This window comes from Taudactylus pleione, unplaced genomic scaffold, assembly GCF_031769625.1.
Source record: "Taudactylus pleione unplaced genomic scaffold, aTauple2 ptg000386l, whole genome shotgun sequence".
Taxonomy (NCBI): domain Eukaryota; kingdom Metazoa; phylum Chordata; class Amphibia; order Anura; family Myobatrachidae; genus Taudactylus; species Taudactylus pleione.
This window is the reverse complement of record NW_028284787.1, coordinates 15,468,274-15,494,946: the sequence shown is the minus strand read 5'-3', so window position 1 is coordinate 15,494,946 and position 26,673 is coordinate 15,468,274. Positions and strand designations below refer to the sequence as shown.

Here is a 26,673-nt window from a genome sequence, read left to right as displayed (position 1 = left end):
TATCCTCTTACATTGAGCCTCTTTGCGCGGTAAATAGCCCTTCTAGACGCGCCATGCTGTGGCGTTACTCTGTAGTGCCGAGCGTTTCTTCGTGCAATTTTTTTACCTTCAAAGTGTCTTATTCACACAGCAATGTGAATAGTATGCACAAGCAGCTTCTGCTGATTAAAATATGCGGCATGCCTGTTGTCCATTCCATGGGCAACTGTGCCTGCATCTGTATGTGAAATGCTACTTTACAGTGTTACAGCCATTGACTCTAATGTAGCATATCGCATGGAGCTGCAATTGCACATAGAATATAGGCATGCAGCATATCATTTTAATCAGCAGAATTTTCTTGTGCATCCTCTTCGCATCACTGTGAGAGACGCATTTGAAGGTAAAAAGTTGCATGAAAAGACACATTGCGTTACCGAGTCACACTGCTCTCATGTGTTGTGTAACGCGACTTGTAGCACATGGAGGTTAGATATATGTTGACACATCTGTATGTGTGCCGGTCTTCCTTCTCCTCTTCTCTCTCTCCTTGGGCTTGTAAACTTAACTGGCTCTCTGGCTAGGTATAGGGGAGAGGGAGTCTGTGCTGCTAGGAAAAAAGATTACCTAGTTGGTGCCCAGGCTCCTCTGCTCCACTCTATACCCATGATTCCCCGTGTCCCCCATGGACTTCAGAGAAAATGATTTAACAGGTAAGGACAAAAAATACCCTTTTTCACAACCTGCATTCGGTTGCAGTATGCAGATGAGAATACTATTTCAGCACATCCAATATAAGCTACACTGTGTATGTGTCACAAACTCTCAAGCGGATTGTAAATGCAACCCGTATGCAGGAAATTGGCTAGACCTATTCCTGAGGCGCGGAGTCTAATGTGCCGGCGGTATTCACCAGGGACCCTCGCAAGAAGGTATGTACTTGGCTTCGTCCGACACACAGGTCACGGCCCTCAGCTTAGGTTTCCCTATACAGGTGCTGGGAGACTTGGCTGGAGTGCAGGAAGCTTTGCGTAGTAGATTAGCCGGGTCAGAATTAACAGACGAAACGGTACCAGGGGGCAGGCGTAAACGGGTCACAGGAATAGCCGAGGTCAGAACCATATATCAACGCAGAACCAGGGATCAGGCAGAATCAGAGTCACGAACAAGCCAAGGTCAGAACCAATAATCAGGATATGCACAGGAACGCTGGAGTATGGTAATGGAGCCTATACTCTGGCACTGAGGTGCTCCCAGGAAAAAGTGGAGAAGTTACTCATAGCATCAGCTGTCATTTTTCTAAGTACAGCCTGTAAAATGATAGATTGAACATGATTGATTTGTACTTTATCATTTTCCACTTTATACTTCTCCTAGTTTTGATAAATGTCCTCTTAAGGGTCTTATTTAGCACAGTTGTATTTCTGTGTACTGTGGAAAAAGTAATTTCTGCAAAACAGTGTACCCAATGACTAGAAGGTGCATGCTACAGAGGTGATATGTGGTGTAATTAAATAAGCTTAAATGCAGAGTATCATAATAAATGAATGATGGCTCAGTCGTGGAATGACCCCAAAATAGTTTTTGACTCATCCAAATGATCTAATCACGTTTGAGTGTTAAGGTGACTACACACGGTACGATTTTTTTAAACAATATTTCCATTTTCGATACTGCAGTGTGTAGGCACGATAACGATGCCGATGCGCGCTCCTGCGGGTCATTAGCCGTCGGTGATCTCTTTAACATGCAGAAAGATCATGACCTGTCTTTCACGATTTATCACACATTGTTTCGTGTGTATGCACGATGATCGGTGGCATGGACGACAAAGATGCACTCACTGATCAGTGTGATCCGTGCAGCAAGCACCTGTGATAAGACACGGATGAATCAGTGAGATCATGTCATGCCGCCGCGTCTCCATAGGTCATGGCTCGAACTTCCCAGAAAAGCCCATCACTGCCATGGCCAGCAGTACAAATAAAGTCAACCCGGACTTCACTGACCTCGTGGCACACGTGACAACTGCACGGCACAGTGGTTGAAAAATGCTTGTCTAGATAGACACCACATGGTTGGCAGTCAATAGGTAGACAGGGACAAAAGGTTGACATTGAAATGGTCAACACAAAAAGGTTTTTTTGGGGGTTTTTTTTTTTAAAGGATTTGGCACTTACCAGAGAGTTAGGCTCTAGGATATATGGTTAGAGTTAGGCAACAGGAGGGAGGGTTAGGTTGAAGATTAGAGTTAGAAAACAAATGTGTCGACATTTTGTCCATGTCGACCATATGTACCAGTCTCTTTATCCATGTTGACCTTTTGTTTCTGTTTTGTTCCTGTGTACCTTTTTTCTTTATTTTTAGGATTAGGCACTTACCGGAGGATTAGGCTCTAGGATGGGCGATTAGGGTTAGGCACTTAACAGAGGCTTTGGGTTAGGCACTAGGATGGATAATTAGGGTTAGACACTTCGCCCGGCGGTTAGGATTAGGCACGCACTAGCAGAGGGAGTTAGGGTTAGGCGCTAAGAGGGGTTAGGGTGAAGATTAGGGTTAGAAAACAAAACGTGTCGACAATTTTTGTCGTCATTTTGTTAGTCAACCATTTGTACCAGTTTATCTTTATCCATGTCGACCTTTTGTCCCTGTCGACCTATTGACTGACTACCATATGTGGTCTATCTAGACATTGCCTATATTTTTAATGTATATCTTTTATACTACACCACTTAAGAATATTAGAGACTTGTTATTCTTTTAAACGATTGATGTATATGGTGTGGTGTTGTTGATTTTATATTTTTTTATTGTATGTTTATTACATTATTTGCATATTTCACTAAAATAATATATAATAAAAATACTTATAATATATAAAAAAATATTTGAACCAGCAGAAAAACAAAATAGGTCATACAGTCCACAGACAGATATACTGTATACACAAAATGTAGGAGGGGAGGGTAATATCTGAGGGACATACCAAGAGTGAACAAGAGGAGAATATGGTAATTAACCTAGAACAGCCTTTAAAGACAATGACCCAAAAGATCTATAATACAGAAAACTTAGTATGGTATAAGAACTTTAAGACCATATAGCTCTGCAAATAAGTAATAGAAGGACTGATTGTTCTTTTTCTTTTTTTTTAAGGGTGTAGGGGGTAAAATGGGGAGCCAAGGGAAGGAAGTGGGTGGACACCAGTAGGGCCGGTTCTAGACCTTGTGGAACTCGGGGCGAGAGTTCCCTTTGGCGCCTCCCACCTCCTAAAAGAAAAATAATAATGCAGGAAAAAAAAGAGGGTGTTTTTCTGCATGCGCCGTAGGTGCGCACACACTCCCGAAAAGGGGAGGTGGCTTTGTGACACGCCCCTTATTAACTAGGAACATGCCCAGCAGAAAGTAGATGCACTACTGCTACATCTTCTCTCGCCCAGCACCACCAGCATTCTGGGAGATTGGGAGCAGCAGCACAACTTGTGAATATGGCGCTGCCAGAGTTTGTATGTCATGCCACACAGAGCCCATTCACGTTATGCCACACAGTAGTACTCTGTAAACACATTTTGCCACACTGTAGTAGTGCCCCTTATAACACATTATGCCGCACACGGTAATGCCCCTTACACATTATGCTGCACACGGTAATGCCCCTTACACATTAATGCGCGCACGGTAATGCCCCTTACACATTATGCCGCATACAGTAATGCCCCTTACACATTATGCTGCATACAGTAATGTGCTTTATAATACATTCATTAATATATAAGTAGCCATGCTTTTCTACTTCAGGGTCCATAGGGTATCCACAGGATACCTTGGGGTAGGGGTGATGACGTCAGGCATCGGGCACCATAGAGTTAAGTTTTCAGTCCTCCCAGGATGCACTAGGGTCCCCCTCCTATACCCCGCCCCCGAGCCAAGGCACCCCAGTTTAGTTTGGTGCCCGGCCGGAGTCGGATGCACCTGTTGGAGTGGGGGCTAAGAAGAGCCCCTGAAGTTTTCTCAAGCAGCTGTGGCTGCACATCTGGAAGTACAGCATGGACAGTCAGTCCTGGCGTCCATGCTGTCTTCCCTACACCCCCACCGGTACCAGAACGTCGGTACTGATCCGGGGATGCTGGTAGACATCTGGGGTCACAGCTAGCGGTGACCCCAGATGTTTAGGACCATGGCCGGAATCAAGGGGGACAAAGGTAAGCAGCGGGGTCCCGCGGTGGGTCCCCGCTGAAACACATGGTCCAGAGTCCCCAGGCAGGAGGCTCCCTGGGGACTGGCTGCAGCGTGGAGCCAGGTTCTAACCTGCGCTTCCACTACCCCCCTGGGACAGCAGGACCGCGGCAGAGCAGTAGCGCTGCGGCGTCCCAGGGGTTAAATGCATGCCAGGGGAGCGCGCCTTCCCTCTCTCACAGCCGGCTCCTCCCCCGCTGCACACAGCCCTCTCTGCACACGCTGACTGGTCCTGTGTCAGCGCTCCTCCCCCAGGCCGGCCTCCTCTCTGCTCCTCGGTGGCCATCTTTGCAAGAAGCATGGTGAGCGCTGCTGGACGCTGAAGATAGGTCGCATCGTGGTCTGGGTCCCCCTGCATACCTCTCCTCCGTTGGATAAGGTCTGTGTATGCAGCGCTGTGTCCTACCAGGCTCTGAGTCTGTGTAGTTGAGGATCAGCGCTGATAGTGCAGGAATTGATTTCTTTGCATGGTATGTGACCTATGCTAGCGTCTGCTGACTGTATTTTCATTTTCTATCTGTCAGCATTTAACTGTCCCTGTTCTTTCTGCTAAAGCCCTTGTGGTGCGGTGCTTGCAGGGTGGTCTCACACTATACTAACGAGTATCAGTGAGAGGGGTCACATACTTACCATTATGTCTGAAAGTGATTTTCCTCTCCAGCTGTTATGTACTACATGCAAGGTACCTATAGCGGAGGGGGACGGCAGTGCAGAAGGACTATGTCGACGGTGTTATTCGTTGACGCGACCGATTACGGTCACAGCTCCGGTACAGGAGCCGCCCTGGGCTTGTTTTACCAAAGCGCTTACAACCCTCGTGGGCCAGTTAGCTCCGCAGCCTGCCCTCACTCAGATGGGTTTGTCCCAGCAGTCAGTGGTGTCATCACCCATGCAGGGTTTCCCAAGACAATTGATGGTACCCCACTGTCTCCCTATTTCCCCCCCTCAGGTCTCTCATGAGCCTGCGTGGGTTAATTCGTTAACAAGCTCTGTACAGCAGTTGTCAGAAGTGTTACAAGGGGAGTCTGTGATGCGGCCTCACAAGTGGCCGGTGGCGTCTCTGTCTGCTCCTTATGAGGATGACGACGGGACCAGGAAACTTCCCACCCTAAAGAGTCGGACGCTAGGTCTAAGGTGTATATACCTGGCCTTATTCATGCAGTCCGTACTGCTTTAGTTATTGAGGATGAGGAACCTCCGGTATCAATGTCCAAATACGCCTTTTTCAAAGATGTTAAAGGAGATGATACAGTGTTTCCTCTTTCGGGGCAATTAGTTGACCACCTAGAGGAAGCGTGGAAACAGCCAGGCAAACGATATCAGCCTCAAAGGCGTTTAGCAGTGGCGTATCCGTTTACGGACAATTATTTTGCAAAGTGGGAATCCCCTCCTCAGGTGGATTCTCATGTGACACGCCTTGTCCGTAGTGCCACATTACCCATGCCATCCTTGTCCTCCCTTAAGGATACTACGGACCGCAAGGTGGAGATCTGCCTGAAGTCCGTCTATTCCCTTGCGGGGGGGCTGCGCGGCTGGCTATGGCCATTTGCTGGGTTGCCCGAGCTATGGAGCGCTGGGCTGATACGTTGGGAGGCGTCCTTCGATTCCGACTGTTCGGCTGAGCAGACGGAGTTGATCGGCAATCTCCGGGATTCGGCCACTTATATCAACGAAGCGGCCTTGGATGTTAGTACCCTGGCGTCTCGAATTTCTTCGGCAGCTGTGGCTGCTCATCGCACCTTGTGGTTGCGATCCTGGAAGGCGGACGCTGATTCCAAAAAGGGTTTGGAGGCGTTGCCTTTTAACGGAGAAGTTCTCTTCGGTCCAGACCTGGACAAAATTGTATCCACGCTGGCGGCAGCTAAATCGGCATGTCTCCCGTCGGCTGCTGTTCCTTCTCGTTCAGGTACTCCGTCCTTTCGGTCTTATAGGGCCCAGGGTAGGCCTAAGACACAGTCCTTTCCCCGACAGGCTAGCCCCAAGAAATCGGCCAAGCCCCAGAAGCAGGCCTGGAGTACCAGACGTCCGGCCCCTAAGCCAGATGACAAGCCTGCGGCCTGACGGTCCGGGCCTCCCTTTGGGGGATCCCAAAGTGGGAGGCCACCTGCTGCAGTTCGCCCGGTGTTGGTCGGTCACCACGACAGACACTTGGGTTCTCGAGGTGGTCTCACACGGGTATGCCCTCTCCTTCCGGCACAGACCTCCGGCTCGATTCTTCACCACGGGTCTACCATCAGACCGGAACAAAACCACGGAGCTGTGGAAAGTTTTGCACACTATGCTCCAGGCTGGAGTTATAGTGCCTGTTCCATTCTCCCAGAAGGGCCAGGGTTTCTATTCCAATCTCTTTTTGGTGCAGAAACCCAATGGGTCGTTTCGTCCGATTCTCAACCTCAAAGCTCTCAACAAATCTTTGCGGGTGCCGAAGTTTCGGATGGAGACCCTACGGTTCATCATTCTGGCGCTGGAACCTGGGGGACTACATGGTGTCATTGGACATACAGGACGCTTACCTGCATGTCCCTATTCTTTTGCGCCATCAGCGGTTCCTCAGGTTTGCAATCCGCAGCGACCACTTTCAGTTCCGGGCGTTACCTTTTGTCCTGGCGACAGCACCACGTGTTTTCACCAAGGTGATGGTGGTCATTGCGGCTTCCCTGCAGCTGCAGGGGGTCCGCATGTTGCTGTACTTGGACGACCTTCTATTAGTGGCAGGATCTCCGGAGCTCCTTCTGCGCCACTTGGACCTGACCATTGCGCTACTGCAACGGCACGGCTGGTTAATAAGCTGGCAGAAGTCCACCCTGGTCCCGTCTCAGCGGATTCTGCACCTCGGAGCCTTTTTGGACTCGGGACAGCAAAGGATCTTTGTGACGGGGGAAAAGATCTCAGCCTTACAGTCGAGGGTGCGCAGTTGTCTGCAGAGCCGCCGGGTGTCTCTACACTCGGCGATGAGGTTACTGGGCTCCATGGTGTCAGTATTCGACATGGTGGAATATGCCCAGTTTCACTCCAGACCTCTGCAGCACCTGATCCTGTCCAAGTGGAATGGACTGCCTCAGTCTCTAAAATCCCAGACGATAGTGCTCACTCCGGAGGTTCGCCTGTCCCTGGCCTGGTGGTTGCAGACGACCCATCTCAACAAGGGTCGTCCGTTCTGGGTGGCGAATTGGGTCCTGTTGACGACGGACGCCAGTCTTCTGGGCTGGGGAGCAGTTTCGGGTCCACACTTGTTCCAAGGCAGGTGGACTCCGGCAGAAGCAGAGCTTCCCATAAACATCTTGGAACTCCGAGCGGTGTTCAACGCTCTCCGGCAGGCACGTCGAGTTCTCCAAGGTCACCCAGTGCAGGTCCAGTCGGACAACGCTACCACCGTGGCCTACATAAACCGTCAAGGAGGAACCCGAAGTCGGGCGGCTCTCGTAGAGGTGTCTCGGATCCTGGTATGGGCGGAGCGCAATCTTCCGGCCATATCAGCTGTCTTCATCCCGGGAGTGCTAAACTGGGAGGCGGACTTTCTCAGTCGCCAGGACGTTCATCCGGGAGAATGGTCCCTGCACCCGGACGTTTTTCAACTGCTGGTGGACAGGTGGGGTCTTTCAGAGATCGACCTCATGGCGTCCCGACACAACAACAATTTGCTAGTGTACGGGTCTCGCACAAGAGACGAAGAGGCGTCTCTGGTGGATGCTCTGTCAGTCCGGTTGACGTTCCGGTTTGCTTATCTCTTTCCACCGGTTTCCCTTCTTCCACGGGTAATCCGGAAATTCAAACAGGAAGGAGGGACGCTCCTGTTGATAGCTCCCGCATGGCCCAGGCGGCGGAACTGGTTCTCAGACCTTCAGGGTCTGTCCGTGGACAGTCCTCTGCGGTTGCCGCTATGTCCGGACCTTCTGTCACAGGGTCCTTGTCTTCACCCGGACCTGACTCGGCTGTCTTTGACGGCGTGGCTGTTGAGACGGCCATGTTAAGGTCCAAGGGGTTTTCCAGCTCTGTAGTGCGTACCATGCTCAGAAACTGTCTTCCGCGAGAATATACCATCGCGTGTGGCATACGTTCTTCCAGTGGTGTCGGCCGAGAGGTTATGCACTGCGGGAGTTTCGTCTGTCTCGGGTTCTCGCCTTCCTGCAAGCGGGATTAGACCATGGGCTTCGCCTTGCTTCTTTGAAGGTGCAGGTTTCGGCCCTGTCTGTCTGGTTCCATTGTAGGATTGCTACAATCCCGGATGTGCGCACCTTTAAGCAAGGTGTTCTACGCATTCAGCCACCCTTTGTTCCACCTGTGGCGTCTTGGGATTTGGCTGTGGTCCTGAGGGCTCTCCAGGGACCACCGTTTGAACCACTGGGCTCAGTGGATCTTAAATGGCTAACAGCTAAGACTGTTTTCCTTCTGGCCATAGCTTCGGCCAGACGTGTTTCTGATTTAGGGGCTCTTTCTTGTAGACCCCCTTTCTTGATTTTTCATGGGAACAGGGCAGTGCTACGCACTCGTCCTAAATTTCTTCCCAAAGTTGTTTCCCAGTTTCATGTTAACGAGGAAATAGTTGTTCCGGCCTTTAACTCACCTGGCCTTTCAGTGGGTGAGGCCACTTTGGATGTTGTGCGGGACTTAAGGACTTATGTTGACCGCACTTCTTCGTTTAGGAAGTCGGACGCCTTGTTTGTCCTCTATGGCTTCCGTAAAAAGGGTTGGCCTGCTTCAAAGCAAACTTTGGCAGCTTGGATCCGTATGGCTATTTCTGAAGCTTATCTTCATGAAGGTCTGCCGGTTCCTCCTTCTGTGAAGGCTCATTCCACTCCTTCGTGGGCAGCTCGACGTGGTGCCTCTGCAGTCCAGATCTGCAAGGCTGCTACGTGGTCCTCTGTCCATACCTTCATGAGGTATTACAGGTTTGACACCTTCGCTCTCAGTATGCTTCCTTCGGGCGGCGGATTCTCCTTTCAGCACAGGAGCGTTCCCATCCTTAAAGGATACTGCTTTGGGACATCCCCAAGGTATCCTGTGGATACCCTATGGACCCTGAAGTAGAAAATATGAGATATGGTAAGAACTTACCTTTGTTATCTCTATTTCTACGAAGTCCATAGGGTTCCACAGGACTCCCGCCCTGTCGCACCTGTACTGCAGATGGGCTTTACTCTGGTCACTGGTTTTTCCGTCTCCCTCTGGTGATAATGTGATTCTTGTGTGTGTCCATATCTTTTTTCTCTCTTCCTTATCCTCCTCCGGCCTATGGCTTGGTAACTAACTGAGGTGCCTTGGCTCGGGGGCGGGGTATAGGAGGGGGACCCTAGTGCATCCTAGGAGGCTGAAAACTTAACTCTATGGTGCCCGATGCCTGACGTCATCACCTATACCCCAAGGTATCCTGTGGAACCCTATGGACTTCGTAGAAATAGAGATAACAAAGGTAAGTTCTTACCATATCTCATATTATTTCATTACATTTTTAAAGACATTACTACAGACATTAAACACTTGTCAAATTCTAGAAAAACAGATTACTGGTATCTTATACTTGCTGGCCTTCATTATCACCCGAAACATATTTGCCCACTACCCAGAGGGATAGAGAGGGGGCTGCTGGCAGTACTTCGAGGCTACAAGTAGAAAACCTTCGTCCTTCTCCCCCCTCACAGTAGAACGACCTAAGAGCAGTAACTGTGTATGGCAGCCTCAGCAGAATGAAAAATCAGTGCACAGTAACTCGCCCCAGCGTGAGCCACCTGTAGAGATGAGCAGTGCCGGCAATGGGACAGCACATACATATGAGCATATAGAGAGCACTGACACTAGGTGACAGGCCCACCCTGTACCTGCACTGCCGCCCGCTGTGTCGCAGGTCTGTCCCCGCAGGTGGCTGTCAGTGTTCCCAATTTTTCTGGGCCAGTGTCCGTACACCCCGTGCTCCGTGTGGTTGAGCCTGCACCCAGCTGGCTGCCACATTCTAGTGGCTAAGCCAGACCGACATGGGAGTGCCCGACTAGTGCAGTGGGATGTCTCTCCCCTGCGCGCTTTGACATGTTTGTGGCCGCAGGCCGCGCATGGCATCCTGGGATACCATGAATGCCGCGGGGGGTGCTGCAGTGCACTATGGGAGAAGAAGTGGTGGCGCCTCTGTGGTGGGCTCGCGTGGGCAGACGCCGTCTAATTAGACTGTGCCATTGGGGACACTTCGGCTGCGCCCTTAAACTGCAGCGCCCCGGGCAATAGCCCTGCTTGCCTGCCCCTAGAACCACCACTGGACACCAGATTAAGGGGAGAACAGCTCCAATAAGAGAGCGTAATTTAAAGCAAAGCATCACAGAAGGGAAGAGCAGGAAATTGGCAACACTGGGCATCTAAGAGGAATATAGCATAGAGAAACATCCAGGGGACCTGCATAAGGGAATCAAGGGAGACTCTTATGTACATACCAGGGATTCCACACTCTATGAAAAGCAGAGATTGTATCTATGAGCAGACTCATGATTTATTCAATTGAGCCACATTTTGTGATCAGCATTTCTAGAGGACTGTGTAGGACTTTCTTCCAATTGCTGGCTATATAAAGTTTATCTGCATTAAGTATGTATCAAACTTATCCAAAGGGTTACTACAGCTCTAATATGTCGGCCTAATAAAATAGGAAGTGGGTCTTTAGGTATGTGTATAACAGTAACCTGAGCAATCGGTAGCAATATATCTTACCAATACCCAAAGATGAGAGAACAGTCCCACCATATATGAAGCAAGGTGTCTCTTTGCCCACAGTTACACCAACAAAGCTCAGATGTATGGGGGTAGATATAATGCAATCTCATGAGAACCATGTACCAGTGAGAATATATTCTCTTTGAATTTTCCTGAATAGCCGTGCTGAGTAAGGATTTTGCAATCCGGCAGTGAAGTAGCGACCATCCGTTCTCCAAAAATTGTTAAAACTGTGCATTTCATTTGTATTTACTACACACGTATACTGTGTGTGTGTGTGTGTGTGTGTATATATATATATATATATCTATATCTATATATATCTCTCTCTCTCTCTCTCTCTCTCTCTCTCTCTCTCTCTCTCTCTCTCTCTCTATATATATATATATATATATATATATATATATATTTATGATATTTGTAGGGGTGCACTCACCTTAACATTAAACTAACAAACATCTATGTATTCATGACCTGCATATCCACGGAGTACATCACCATAGGTTACATCTCTCTGGTGTCAGTATAATCAAACACAATCACCAGCTGATAGCTGCGCGTGGCGTCCCCCATAGCACACATGCTTTGCGCACAGGGCTTGCGTCACTCCCCGCGACCAAAGACACGTGACATCTTAACCAACCATCATATCTCACACAAGGCGTCCCGTAACATAGGGACCACTATTACCAAAGGGCAAGCCCCCTTAGCAGCCGGACTTAAATGTTAACATTATGTAGCCTAGCAACCTAACATAGTAATAAAACTATTTTAATCCAATCATGTCACAAAGTAATTCTCAAAACCGGGACATGCAGGTCTTACAATACTCATTATAAAATACAGGGTATGTATAGCTGTCAATCACAGATATTCCCTTATAGAAAATAATCATATCAAAAAGTTACATAAAATACAAACCAGTGCGGGCGCATATATACAAAATCATGTATACATACGTATATCCGCACCCACTATCAGTATTACTTATTTTAGGCACCAACTTTCCAGAGACCACTGAAAAAATAAAAAAAATCCAAAAAAACGAAAATAGCCACAATAGTTCCAGGTCTTCCATATAATATCTAAAACAATAGGAGTTCAGTTAATCCAACCCTCATAATATCTAAGGGTATATAAAAATATATTTTTATATACCCTTAGATATTATGAGGGTGGTACAGTTTGATCGCGGCGGCTCCTGCTGAGCGCCATTATGTAAGTGATTAAGTTTTGTGCCTTGTCCATTATGACGTATGCGCTGTAGCTTGGTGAGCCTTTTTTGGCACCCTTTTGGGTATTTATAGTGTAGACATGGTTAGTAGGATGCTGGCTTCTGGGTGGGCTGTTTGCCCTGATGCAATTGCTATGTGGTTGTGTCTCCTGAGGATGGTCCTATATGGACCGAAACGTTGAGATATCTCCTCAAGCCTGATACCTGGGGTATGATGTAAATAGAATAAATCCTATTTCATTACCTTTTCAAAATTCTGGTAAGTGCTCTATTTTATGTTTGGACTGCAAGTCCTGGATACACGCCAGTGGATGACGCCTTTCATAGATGTGAGTGCGACCTAAAAACCGTGTATGTATGTGTGTGTATATGTGTATATATATATATATATTAACGATACTGAATTAGAACCTCTATATACCCCTGCCTATATCCTACCTATAAACCTCTAAGGATGACGCTAATTTGCGTACGCAGTCATACAGTAAATAAAGACTCCAGACTTGGAACGTGTGGTTCCAAAGCACAAAGTATTATTCAAGTAAAAGTACAGTCAGTACACGCTATTGATCCATACACAATTCGGCGCAAAGGAATTATACAGACCCAAGTACAGTATACATACGCAGCGCTTCCGGAACGGATGTTAGGCATCAGCAAGAAACCCCTCGTCAATCAGCATTCAGCACGAAGACTAAGACCCAGTGTTTGAGCACTCAAATTTATACCCCCCAGAAATAGACAACACAATAGAGAAGTTTGTTGCTGATGCCATTGGTCCTCAAGGGGGATGCATCTGTTACAGAGCATTTAACAGGCTGATTCAAATAGACACAACCCAGCCTCCAACAACTGAGGGTCTCTTTTTTTCCTGCCCCATGCAACATCCTAACAGTTGTTCATATAATATACATTTTGTTGCTTGAAGTCTCTGCGGTCCATAAGTTGAGAATGCATGATGCGATCTCCACACCGATAATACCGGAATTCTGTTGAAAGAATACGCATCAGTACAATACCAAACACGGCTTACTTAGCATGTATAAAACCTTAGTTACCAAATAATCTTTATTTCACAGCATTTATACTAAATGAACGAACTTAAATCTTATCCCTTAAAGCTTATGGAACCTTGTATGTGGATATGTAATGTGTGAGTATGCGGGGTTTGATATAAAGACGCTAGTTAACTTGGAGCAGATGCGTGCGCATAAAGCTAATGAACAGCGTTTTCATATAGGATCTTATGCATTCGCTAATATACGATTAGTTACTAGCGCAATTGTGCGTATTAATGTGTGTATGAGAAATGGTGCACTTAAATCTCACTTAACTAAGTGAACACCTAGCAGTGTGGAATGCTGAGCCTTATAGTTCCACACGCCACCCTCTCTCAGCAGCCCCCACCCTTCCCAGGCTAAAAAGTGTAAAGTCCTTTGTTCTCCCAGGCTCTTGTGTAAATGCAAATTAGCACAGCTACAAGACCCAAAACCTAAGATAACACTCTTGGCTTTGAAGGTATTTTATTGCAGGAAGCCTGCTAATGTAAGGTGTTTATTCGAGCAGGGGCACCTGGAGTGAGAGCAGACGTTATATCCAGGAAGCTTGTCTACACAGGCTAGTTGTCACGTGGCCATTTGCTCTGTTGTTGCTAATGCAATCCAATTTTGGTCTACTGTAAAGCCATTTCTGAAATATATCCTTTAGGGGAATTATAATAATATACACACTTTATCCAGAGCACCCAAACTACGTAAAGTTATGAAATGGTCTTTTGGTTAATCGCCGTAACTTATGGCGATGGTCACAGATGCATTCGCATGATGCTAATAGTAATATCGCCACATGTACTAAAGTGTGAGTTTGTCTAAAATGGCGCTTAGGCGGCCATTCGCAAAATGGCGTCTAGCGATCTCATTTCCAAGATGGCGTCTTGCGGCCAGTCACAAGATGGTGTCGCTGCGATTCAATTTTAAACTGATCTGGTCTCAGCCAATAATCCAGCTTCGACAATATATATATATATATATATATATATATATATATATATATATATATAGAGAGAGAGAGATATATACAGTAGATATAGATATATATAGATACAGATAGATAGACTGCCAGGCACACACCTTCAGGATGCATTGCCACACTGAAAGGCATGCCCCAATAGACCCTAACGACCACAGTTTGTGCTAATTATGTTGAGATTTGTTGTTACATATTGTTGGCAATTTGATCTAATCTGTAAGTGGTGGTGTGTTCTAAAATGAGTTGATAGCTGCAAACCACTCCATGAAAATATTCAACTTTACTGGTGTTCCTTGCATAGAAATAATTAAGCTTCATCAGATTGTCCTTCCAACACATTGTCCACCACTTTAGAATATTAGAGGGATGGTTTTAAACATGAGTTTCCTTCATGCTTATTCTCTGCCTGCTTAACAATAAACAAATTTATTTTCTCTATAGTAGAACCCCTGTACCCTTCTTATTGCAGCCTAGAGTCTTATCAGCAGCAGAAACGATACGTAGTGTACTGTATGTTTCTGTAAATTTTTCCATGTGTTTTTTTTTTTTCTTTAGTTTGACTTGAATAGCATGTGTGTTTAACATTGCCTATTTAATTGCAGTGATTTATCCTGCAACTTCGTTATGGCACTAATGTATTAACTTTTGGTTCAGCTACTGAACATAGATGATTATGAACAATATATGTTCGTTTTCAGAGATGGAGAAGACCTTGACAGCCAGGGAGATGGCAGTCAACCTGATACAATATCGATAGCATCCAGAACTTCACAAAATACATTGGACAGTGATAAGGTAAGATATATTCTGTTTTTTTCCCCATCTTTTGATTTGTATTTTAAATTGTGTTAACAAATATTCTTATTTATATTTTATTGAATATTGTAAGTCTATGTATATTATATTATTTGACCATTCAGATAGAAAGCTATGATGGGTCTTGTAACATGGGCCTTGGAATTACTTGATTGTAATTTAGTGGTTCTAAAATCATGTGGAACTACATCTTGTCATAACAGGGATTGTGATTCAAAATCCACCTTCGAACCCTTTTGGGTTGAGGATTATTAAATTAGAAATCTTTGCTTTTGCTTTTAATTTTCTTATTGGAACTTTATTGGCATACCCAGAAAAACAAATTGCTTAAAAGAATGGTATGGTGCCAAGTAGCATATGACCGGGAAGTCTCATATAGGACAACATAGAACATATGGTTAAACATCAGTGTGTAGCAACAAAAGAGCCCACAACAAAATGAGAGAAAAAAATGTACGCCTTTATATATGGGGATACTCATATAGCCATGTGAAGCTCCAAAGCCCACCTAATGTAGATAGAGAACATTAAAAAGATAAATAAAAATATACAGACTGGAAGCAAGAGGCAAGGGTTTAAAACAAAGAAATGGTGTCTCTTACACTCAGAACCATTCCTTACATTCTCTACATTTGAGGTATATGCTATATACCTTTTCCAACCAGTACACCTTCGAGTTGCTGTCAGTTACCGTCCCCCTGGCCCTCCCTCCAAATTCCTTGACAAATTTGCTACCTGGCACCCTCACTTTATCTCCTTCGTCCTTCCCTCCACTGACTTCAATATTCCAGTTGATATACCCATAGAATCCTGTCTCTAAACTCCTTACCCTCACATCTTCATTTGGTCTCGTCCACTCATGTGAGTGTGCACTCACTTGTTCTGGTATTCACTCACTGTTGTGATATTTCTGATTACTCCAATTCCCCATCCCCCCTCTCTGACCATGATCTTCTCTTTTTTAAGTTAACCCTCTCTCCTTCCCCCTCCTTTACCTCCTGAGACCACCATCACTAAGCATAACATTACGGTTATGAACACGTTTCATTTTTCCTCCCTGCTTGACTCACTTCTCTCCCCCATCCTCTTTCTCCTGCCCTGAACAAGCCACTTCCCTATATGAAGCCTCCCTTACTTTTGCTCTTGACTCTCTATTGCGATCACTACTCACCCCTGCAGGTCCACACTTCAACCCTGGCTTTCCAAATGCACAAGATACCTGAAAAAGTGTTCACGAACTGCCGAGCGACAGTGCAGAAAATCAAGCTATGTTGGACTTCCTCCATTTCAAATGTATGCTCTCATCCTACAGTGCTACCCTTTTCCTCTCTAAACAGTCATATTTAAAAATCCTCATCTCTTCCCAGTCCTCAAACCCCCGGCATCTCTTTGCCACTTTCAACTCCCTCCTCTGCCTACCCCCACCTCGTCTTCCCTCCTTGCTTTATGCCCCTGACTTTGCCACCTACTTTACATCTAAAATTGACTCCATACATCAGGATATCATATCCCACCAGACCCTCAGCACTCCACCCCCTTCTTGCCCAGACCGCCCCTTCCCATTCATCTTACTAATTCTAACATCCCTCTCCCCTGTATTTGGAGAGGGAGTCATGGCCCTCATCCAATCCCCCTCCTTCCCACCTCCAACCTTGACCCTACCCCTTCCCACCTCCTTCGATACCTTTCTCCTTCTGCTTGTACCCATCTTGCCCACCTCCTCAATTTCTCCTTCTCATCTGGCACTGTCCCCCATGCATTCAAGCATGCCTTGGTCTCCCCCATTCTTAAAAATCCTACCCTTGATCACTCTCACCAACTACCGACACATCTCTTTCCTCCCTTCTGTCTCCAAAATACTTGAGCTTATGGTTTGCAACCGCCTTACCTCCTTTCTTTCCTCCCACTTCCTCCTTGAATCTTTTCAGTTTGGCTTCCTTTCTCTCCATTTCACTGAAACTAACCTCGTGAAAGTCAGCAATCACCTCCTTGCTGTCTAATCCAGAGGCCACTTCTCTTTGCTCATTCTCCTCAACCTCTCTGCTGCTTTTGATACTGTGGACCACCCTCTCATCCTGAAAATCCTTCACTCCCTTATTTTACGTGACACTGCCCTCTCCTTGCTGTCCTCTTACCTCACTGACCTTCTGTCTCCTCTCATGACTCCTCTTCCCCCCCACTTCCACTTACAATAGGGTTTCCCCAAGATTCTGATTTTGGACCTCTCATATTCTCTCTATACATCTTCTCTAGGTGAATTTAATAGCTCTTTTGACCTCCAATGTCATCTCTATGCTGATGATACACAGATCTACCTTTCCTCCCCTGACCTCTCCCACCCTCTCCTCACTCGTATCTCCAACTGTCTCTGCTATCTCTTCCTGGATGTCCCAGCAATTTCTTAAACTTAAAATGTCTAAGACTGAGCTGATCATCTTCCCACACTCTCGCGTAACCTCACTTCCCACAATTTCATTATCAGTTGACAGCACAACTATCTCCTCTAGCCCAAAAGTGAACTGTCTTGGAGTTTCCAAGATCAGACCCTTTCTCACCCACGATCCTACTAAAACCCTTTTCTCTTGCAGCAAGGCTGGGGAACACTGAACCATGGGATTGTAGGTTGTGGCTGGAGCTGGCACTTAATAAAACTGTAGCTTTAAATCCTATGCTCCCCCCCCCCCCCTGCAATCACACAATTCCAGTCTTCATTAAGTGTCTGAGGAGTTGGGCACAGCATGAGTGTGGGCGGCTGCTGGAACTGTGGCACAGCTCGTCAATATGCAGCTGCGGCAGTTGGAGGGGTCTGCACGCCAGTGGGACCCCCCACAGACCACTCCAGTCTCTGAGAGACCGCCTGGACCTGGGAACCTTTTATAGGGTGCTGGGCGGCAGTGCTGTCCCAAATGGCAGCGCCATCTTGCTGGGTCTGATGAGGGAGGCTCCATTGCGGGAGCGTGCACCTCACAGGCAGCTCGGTCGGAGCTTAACAAGTGCTTTCCCCAGTTAGGAGAGTAGCACTTATGAGTGCAGCCACGGAATAGGGGGCCGGAACCTGTAGCTGCCTGTCTTCCCTGCATATTACATTTTGCCGGGTTTGTTTTGGCAGCGGCTTCCGTCACATAGATGCAGGAGGAGCGTGTGCGCTAGAGACTGCCCGTATCAGCCGGGCTTAACAAGCATTTTGCCCTCGCACGGGGAAGTACTCGGTGTCCCGGGAGAATGGAGATTGGAAGGGACGGAGCTTACAGCGCTGCTCTCCCTCCTGCAGCGGTACACAGGCAGCGGGGACCAGCAGAGAATGCATGAATGAGTCATCCCTCAGCCGGGACTGATACATTTGCCTGCTCTGCACAGCACACATCCTCTCCCAGGCAGCTGCAGTGTTGGTTTCTTGGAAGGCTAGGTACCCTTGTTCCTGTATTAGCTGCCTTTGCAACATTGTTTTCATGTACCTGTTTTGATTTCTGCCTGCTAAAAGTGTTTAGGTGCACACCTGCTGTCAGGTGTTACAGCAGTGGGGGGCTCTGACAACATGCATTGTTTCTCAGCCTTTTGGCTGAGAAAGTGTAGTATCTGTTCTTAACAGTTTCATATCGGATATGTCCCCTATCTGAATGTCACAGTTTTATATACCCCCTCTATGTCCATGTAGCTAGTGACCACTGACATTGGACAGTAACTAATTAAATCAGGGTACATCTACTGAAGAGGATTGTTGCCTCACCGCCCTGCGTTCATGGGTCCGTTTCTCGCTACAATCTTAACTGTTTGTAGTTTGTATGCAGGGATTTTGCTGTATTTTGGGCGCTGTTTACTCCCCTGCATGGGGTAACGAGCAGTTGCCCTCGGGGTCCTTGTGGGTATAGGACCTAGTGACGCATAGGCATTTGGGAAGTTGTGTCCATCATGGTGGTACCTGCTGGGGCTCTCAGCATGTCGGGGAGCGCCCTAGTGCTGCTGGTGGCGCTTCACAGGGAGACCAAGTCGAGGCTTGGGTATTCCCTCATCTCAGGCACGGGATTTGTTCCCTCTATAGGGTTAAGTTCCTAGCCTAGGTATGTCCTACTCTGGCTCCAGGCTTTGCAGCGTGCGGCATCACAACTTACGACAGGTTCCTCTATTTTGCAGTGTTTTTTTGCAGAACTCTGTTGTGCGAGGCGCAGGTGGAAGAGTGTTCTTTCTCCCAGGGCCCCATTAGCATTTTCACAATTGAAAGACCATGCGCAGACTTGCCCTGTTCCTAAGGAATTGGACCCGCTGTCTATTACACCTCATTGCTGCTGCGCACCACTCTGTAGGCGGTTTAGTTCTGGATTCCCCAGGCTCTGGTTCTGTCCAAGCGTTGGCGACGGAAAGTTATTACTTTCCCTTCATTGCATCTCTCCGGTCTCATCAGGGAGGCTTAGGAGACGCCGGATTCAGAGCTCCCTGTTCTTTACGCAGTTGCTTCCAGTGGCTTGTGTATCCACAGGGAAGAACCTCCCACGGTAGTCACTGCGGTAGCCATTTAGATCACCACACGCCCCTTCCTGGGCACACCTCCGCATCCAGTGGGGATCTGCTAGCTAGACCTTGGAGGATTGTCTCCCGTTTGGTCTGAAAGGTTCTGGGGTCATTATCCGGCCCTTGGCATTCTCTGACATGGGTGGCCTGAGCTGAGGTCACTACTGCTACCATCATCATACGGCTTCACAGTGATTCGCCCTGGCATTCCCTTATGTATTGGCAGGTCATGTGCAGGAAGCTCTGTGTGGGAGGCCAGGCAAGACGGGGCACAGGTAGCTTCCGGGTTGCCGGCTACGGCTGATTTGGCTTGAAGGGCCCTCTGGCTCTACTCTTTGCATACGCATTCATTACTGGATTGTTCCTTACATTATCTTCGTTTTTCTGTCGGTGGCCATCCGTAGTGGCAGGGTCCGCATTGTCAAGTTTTCGTTCCTCCTTCAAGGTGGTGCATCCTTGGAAGGTCATTCTGACGCAAGCCGCTTCTTCTCCACCAGTACATTTCCGGAGGCAGAATTTCTAGTAACAATCTCTCTTCTGGGGACACTGCTCCGATTATGCCTTTGGCCTAACGGAGTGTGTCTCTCTCTTCCCAGTTTGCTTGCACGTAGTAGGGCAGTTGCTTGAGGTCAGAGATCGTTTTGATGATTTTTTTCAGCCAGCTAGGTGCATGGTATCTTTCACTATGGTTCCATGTGGGACCTCGGAGGTTGCTTTTTTTTTTTTTTCTATCTCCTTCCTTATTCGCAGGCTGACCTGCTCATTCCGGACGCTCTGGTCTCTTCGCACCTTGCACACCAGGGGGTGGGTTGTTCATATCGCATGAACTCTTTCCAATCTAGGATCCACAGCATGGAGGCCAACACCTCCTTACTACACGTCTGGACTGCATGTCTTTGGATTCTTTGAGGCAGGTCGTCCTACTTCCTCAGTGGGTAATTGACTCAGTTCCTTGTCTATTTCGGGCCCTACCTTTCGGTGGAGCCCTGGCTCCGTGTGTTTGCACCACAATACTGTCGGTGCTGCCGTGCCTAGTGCGCACAACAGGTATCAGAATTTGCTCTCTTTGGAGGTTCTGCTTGTGTATTATACCTCTGCTTCAGGGGTATGGATCTTCTTAGGTTGCTTGTTTCAAGTACCTTCGAATCAGGGCTGTTCCCCGACTTTTGCAAGGTCTTCCTTGCTTCCATGCCTGCGCCTTAAGTTCTGGGGGTGGCCTTCGACACCTCTCTTCAGGGGTGTTGTCTTACGGCGGACAGTGCAGGGACCCTCATGACCTTGGTCTCAACGGTTCGGTCAGTGCCTTGTCCATGGACCGTGTTGAACATTCAGTAAACCAGGATCTACTTATGGGAATTCCAGTGTGTAATTCTCCAAACTTGACAGGGTTGCTCGGCATCCCTCTTGTCTCCATTCCCGTTCTGTACAGCAGCACCCATTACTCTCCATTGGTGGAGGGTTTCCTTTCTTTTCCTCCAGGTCCACTCCTTGGTCCTTCCGGATGGACTCATTGTGGCCATGGCCGCAAGTCTCATGGACTGAGGTGCCGTAAAGTTGCTTTTCGGCTCTGGGGCCTTGGATCACCGTCCACAACGGCTCGGCTGTTCCATGGGCTCGAGCTCCAAGCCATCGTTCTAAAGGGACCTGTCCATCCTCACTGGCTGGTCACAGTCTTTCGGACAACGACCAGGTGATTGCATAGGTATGGCAGACAAAAGTGCACGGCAGCGATACCGTAGTCTTTCCGGGGTGGAAACCTTTGTTCCTTCTCTCTGTGGTGGTCTTGCCTTTAGTGGGACAGTGGACTTCCAACGTTTCTCCTTTCAACGTTTCTCCCTGGGTCTCTCTCTAGCAGTTTTGGATGGGATCTTTGTATCCACTGGCTTCTGCAAGTGGCTGTCTTGACTATTCCATGGAATTTTTATCCAGACAGAGCATCTGTTTCCACTGTCCACACTGTTCCTTCAGGTCTCCAGGGGCATTACGGCTTCCCGAGTGAGTGTAATCCTGGTGGCTCCAGGCTGGCTGCACTGGTCATGGTACATGTATATTCTCCTGAGGTTTATTAACCTGGGGTGGTGTCTTTCACTTTGTTCAGACCCACTACAACTAGGCTTTTTTCTACCGGGGAACTTCCTCGGTTGTTTTGGCCCTGTCATTTTCTCTCCAGCTGCATTTGACTCTTCTTCCAAGGGTCCAAATCATTTTTGCACACTGTGCTGCATTCGTGCCACCGTTTCATCCACAGGTGGAGCCGTGTATACTTATTCTAGTCTTCTGGGCACTCACACAGGCTCCATTGGAGTCGTTGCGTTCAGTGGATATTCATTTAGTTGCTTGGAAGCTATTCTTCCTTATGGCTATTGCCTTCCCTCGGCATTGTTCCGTATTTGTTCGTCTTCCATGTGGATTGTGCGACACTGGTTTCTGATGATGTCCTTCTGGATCTACCTCCTTTGGCGAATTCCCAGGACTGGGATGATTTGGTTCTGCTAGTTGGGCTGAGCACTGCAGATTTCCTTGGGTGCATCTTCTTTGGTACGCCACACTGTTCTCTGCAGGGTTCTTTATGACATGTTGGAACATGGTTGGCCTGCTACTCAGCAGATGCTTACGTGTTGGATCAGCTCGGTCATTACTTAAGCCTATTCTGGGGCTGGTCGACCGCCACCAGACCGGGTGTCAGCCCCTTCCATTAGGGTGGCAGCAATCTTTTGGGCAGAGCGACGTGGGACTTCAGTAGCACAGGTCCACTGTGTGGCAATCTGTCCCCTGTCCGCACGTTTGCTCATATTTACGTTTCAGGGTTTTTTTTTGCCTCCGGTGGCACCCATTTTGGGAGTACAGTTACCCGGCAGCCTGAGCATTCCCTCCCCTGGGGGCGGCTTTTGAATGTCTCATGGTCCAGTGTTCCCCAGCCTTCCTGCAAGAGAAAATAGGATTTTTGGTCAATTTACCATTGAATCCTTTTCTCTTAAGCAGGCTTGGGAACACTTCGATCCCTCCCTCACGCTCAGTTGCGAGAGGTGTTTGATTCTTGACCAGGCTTTTCACTACTGGTTTGTTTGGTTGTAGTAAACATTTTCATGAGGTTCCTGCTACTCCTCTACGGACTCTTTTAAATAAGTACTGTAATTGTGGGATAGTAGGGGGGAGGAGCATAGGATTTAAAGCTACAGTTTTATTAAGTGCCAGCTCCAGCCCCAACCTACAATCCCATGGTCCAGTGTTCTCCAGCCTTGCTTAAGAGAAAAGGATTCAATGGTAAGTTGGCCAAAAATCCTATTATCCACTCACTAGTCATCTCCAGATTGGACTACTGTAGCTGCCTCCTATCTGGCCTACCTGACTCCCATCTCTCTTCTCCAATTTGTCCTCAATGCTGCTGCTCGGCTCATCTTCTCCAAGCATTCTACATCTGCTTCTCCTCTTCTACAAGGCTGTTACACACACTTTACATATCTGACCTCATCTCCCTTCACACTCTCATTCGCCCTCTGCGCTCAACAAATGTACGCCGCCCCTACAGCCAACTGATTACAGTGTTTGTAATATATATGTTTTTGGGTGTGAGGAAGGTACACACTTTGGCATTCAAGTTGGCTCGCCTCTTGTTGTTCGTACTGGATGGGAGGAAAACGGATTAAAGCTTACCTTCCTGAAGGTACAGCATTTGACTTTCCATTTTTTTTTCAAAGGAAATTGGCTTTGGTCTGGAAGTTACAACCTTTCCGCAGGTTGTGTTGTATGTCCAACTACCTCATATTCTACAGCTAGTACTTTGGGACCTTAATTTGATTCTTTCGGTGTTGCAGAAGCCACAATTTCAGCCACTTGAGTCAGTTGACCATCTCTTCTGCCAGAGAAGTGTCTGAATTGGCGGCTCTCTTGTGTAAATCTACATTACTTGGTTTTCCCCCAGGACCGAGCTATCCTGCCAACAAGTATCTCTTTTTAGTCAAAGGTGGAGTCCAGGTTCCACTTAGGTCAGGACATTGTCTTTTTGGCATTGCAGCACAATTGTACTCCAGTTAGTGAAGATGATCCATCACTTTTGGATGTGATTCGGGCCTTGAGGATTTATGTAGATAGATCAGCGACACTGCATTAGTCTGACAGTCTGCTCATCTAGTATGGTGCGCAGAAATGTGGTTGGCTGGCAACAAAACAATCAGTGGTCAGATGGATCACGGCTAATATTTGAGCATACATCTCAGAACAGGTTGCTGTTCCTGAGCATATTTTGGCTCAGTCTACTACATTGATGAGCACCTCTTGTGCGACAAGACACGGTGGTTTGGTGGAGCAGTTGTGCAAGGGGCAACCTGCAATGTATTTGCGGCTAGAAATGCCAGTTTGGGGCTGAAAGTTTTGTGCACAGCTCTCCCTGAGTGAACCCTCCCCTAGGAGCAGCTTTGGAATGTCCCCATAGTGGGCAGTGTGCCCTAGATTGGAAAACCGAGAAAAAAAATGTGGTTCTCATCGTTAAATGTTTTTCCTACTCCATCTGAGGCACACTGTGCACCCACTATCTTGTTGTACACTCTGTTCACTCTCAGGTTTGAGTGTGGTTCTGGTTGAGTATTTATTTGTTTAGTCTCTCTTTTTGGCTTTAAGCGTAAACTCATATTTGATTGGCTCAGAAGGGCTGATGGGATGTAGAGGGAGCGGGCTTAGCTTTAGACAAATTCAGTTTAATGTACCAGCTCCTCACAAGGTCCTCCTAAACCCCAAGGTTGGTAGTGACCCCCAGATGGAGTAAGAGAAACAGATTTAACATTACGTACCAAAATCCTCTTTTCTACTTTTGTCAAATTCTTCTTAATTGCTCTTGTCACCATGTACCGGAAATAGTGATTTTCCCCTTGGTACCTGAATTAGATTGCATGTTTAATTCACATAGTCGACAATTTATGTTAACGGGAGTCTGCCGACGTGGTTGTAATGTGATTTAAACCATTTTAACTGTGTTTGCATTATAACTTTAAACATGATTTTTTTTTTACTATCATATTTACAGTTATAATGCCAGCACAGATAAAATGCTTTAAATATCATTACAGCTGCGATTGACCTGAAGCTGTTGACTTTTTGGCAGTCAACATCAAAACTGTCAACTATCGTATGTATCCCTAGATTGATGGCACAGCGCTTGAAGTTTCAGTCTAATGATAATTCATCATTTTCAGCGTGTTTGTTTTTCACTGCTGGGCATATGAGAGTACAAATTTACTTTAATCACAGTAACAGGAAGAGCACTAGAAATAGTAGGATTAATCAGAAATGTTTTGGTCAAATGTAGATATCTAGTTTAAAAAATAAGCAATCTGGACTCAACTGCTATAAGCACCTGCAAAGCATTTTCAGTATTTTGCAACATTAGTTCTAAAATTATGATCATCCTGGATCTATTTATAGTAGAAAAAGTTTACATTGTAATATTACTGTACTTCAATTTGACATGCTTAAATATATTTATTTTCACAGCTTTCAGGAGGTTGCGAGCTAACTGTGGTTATTCATGATTTTACGGCTTGCAACTGCAATGAACTGACGATACGACGAGGACAAACTGTGGAGATTCTCGAGAGGCAGCATGACAAACCTGATTGGTGTTTAGTTCGGACTACTGACAAATCACCAGCTGCAGAGGGTTTAGTTCCTAGCAGTTCATTGTGCATTGCACACTCAAGGAGTAGCATGGAAATGGAAGGCATATTTAATCATAAAGGTAAGTTACTGAGTAAGTTGTATTGCAGGCACAATTTAGGTGCAATGCATGACAAGTGCACCAACTTTTTTTGGTTTGTTTGATATTTGCTCTTCTATTTGTCATAGTGCAATAGTTAGTACAAACTAGTTCAAAAACATAACTTAATTTGATATCTGGAGATTCCCCCTGATATATATAATGTTCATCCCGCACGTGCCAGGACCCTTTACTAGTGATTTTAATGATGTTAGATAGGTAGGGTTTTCCACAAGTATCTGGATAAGGTACTTTCAGCGGAAAGTGTTGCTAACACAGAAACATGACAATGATTTATTAGTGTACCGCTGACACTTGTTGAGTATCCTGACACACAGTGTGGCATCTTTAAATTAAATGTATTATTATGATATTATTTGTGTCCTTTTGTGTATTTGTAGTTTAAATAGCCATACTCTAATTATGTAACAATGATGTAAATACTCCATCATGATTCTTAATTTTTTTTTTCAATATGTGTTTTTTTTTCTGCTCTTCAGACTCCTTCTGTGTTTCTGGTAATGATGCTAGTCCTCCAGCTTCATTAAACTCTCTACAACCACATATGGTTGGTACTCAGAGCTCACCAGGTCCTAAGCGTCCTGGTAACACATTGCGGAAATGGCTAACAAGCCCTGTGAGGCGGCTCAGCAGTGGGAAAGCTGATGGGCATGTGAAAAAATTGGCCCATAAACACAAGAAAAGCAGGGAGGTGCGCAAGAATGCAGACTCTAGTTATCAAAAAGATTCTGATGACAGTGCTGCAACACCACAGGATGAAACTATTGAGGAGGTTAGTAAATGGCAATAATGTTTTCCTTTCTTATGCACCTTGTAAATAAAGGTGCTTTATATGAACAGGGCAATGAGCGGTTTATTTGTGTTTGCCGTATGTTATTGTTTCGTTACTGAGCACTTTTTATATTGGGTCTTGTATCACAATTAAACATGGTCTATTTCTCGATTCCACAGAGAAATAACAAAAATAACAGTGAACGTACATTTATCCCCAGTCCTCAAGTAAAATCACCTATTTAGCTATTCAAGGTTACAAAAAGAAATTAATTTTCCTCCCAAATTATTTAGACTTTCATTGGGATTATTATTAGCCTTATTAGGAGTTTTCCAATAACATTGTATTTGTGAACAGCAGTATCTGTTTACTATCTTCAGTGGGTTTTTTCCTTTAATACTGCTGTTAGGGTTTTAGTTTTGTCAAATTATAAGTTTTAATATCTCTGAATTTGAAGTAGTAAATAAGAGTTACTGATGCCATATAAACAGGACAGGATTCACATACCTTTTTAGTTGTCTGCAAGCAAGTGTAGTATAACACAATAGGTAAGGGGGCAGGACCGGATTGGAGCATTGGCGTGACTCTGAAATCCCCAGTTGGCATCACCGCTTGAGAGTCCTGCACCCCTTTGTGATCA

The 26,673-nt window shown here is 46.5% G+C and overlaps 1 protein-coding gene and 1 pseudogene across 6 annotated transcripts in view; both read left to right on the top strand.

Annotated features, from left to right (window-relative positions):
• Window positions 1-26,673, top strand: part of TRIO (trio Rho guanine nucleotide exchange factor) — a 496,865-nt gene that overhangs the window by 278,740 nt on the left and 191,452 nt on the right. For all 6 annotated transcript variants that reach the window (XR_015869672.1, XR_015869673.1, XM_088445727.1 and 3 more), the window contains exons 33-35: window positions 14,868-14,964; window positions 24,979-25,222; window positions 25,741-26,033. Coding sequence is in view for 4 of the 6 variants with exons in the window: in XM_088445727.1 (XP_088301853.1) it covers window positions 14,868-14,964; window positions 24,979-25,222; window positions 25,741-26,033 (634 nt within the window). In the remaining 2 variants the exon portion in view is untranslated. The remainder of the gene's footprint in view (window positions 1-14,867; window positions 14,965-24,978; window positions 25,223-25,740; window positions 26,034-26,673) is intronic.
• LOC148507751 (U2 spliceosomal RNA) lies at window positions 18,525-18,626 on the top strand (annotated as a pseudogene).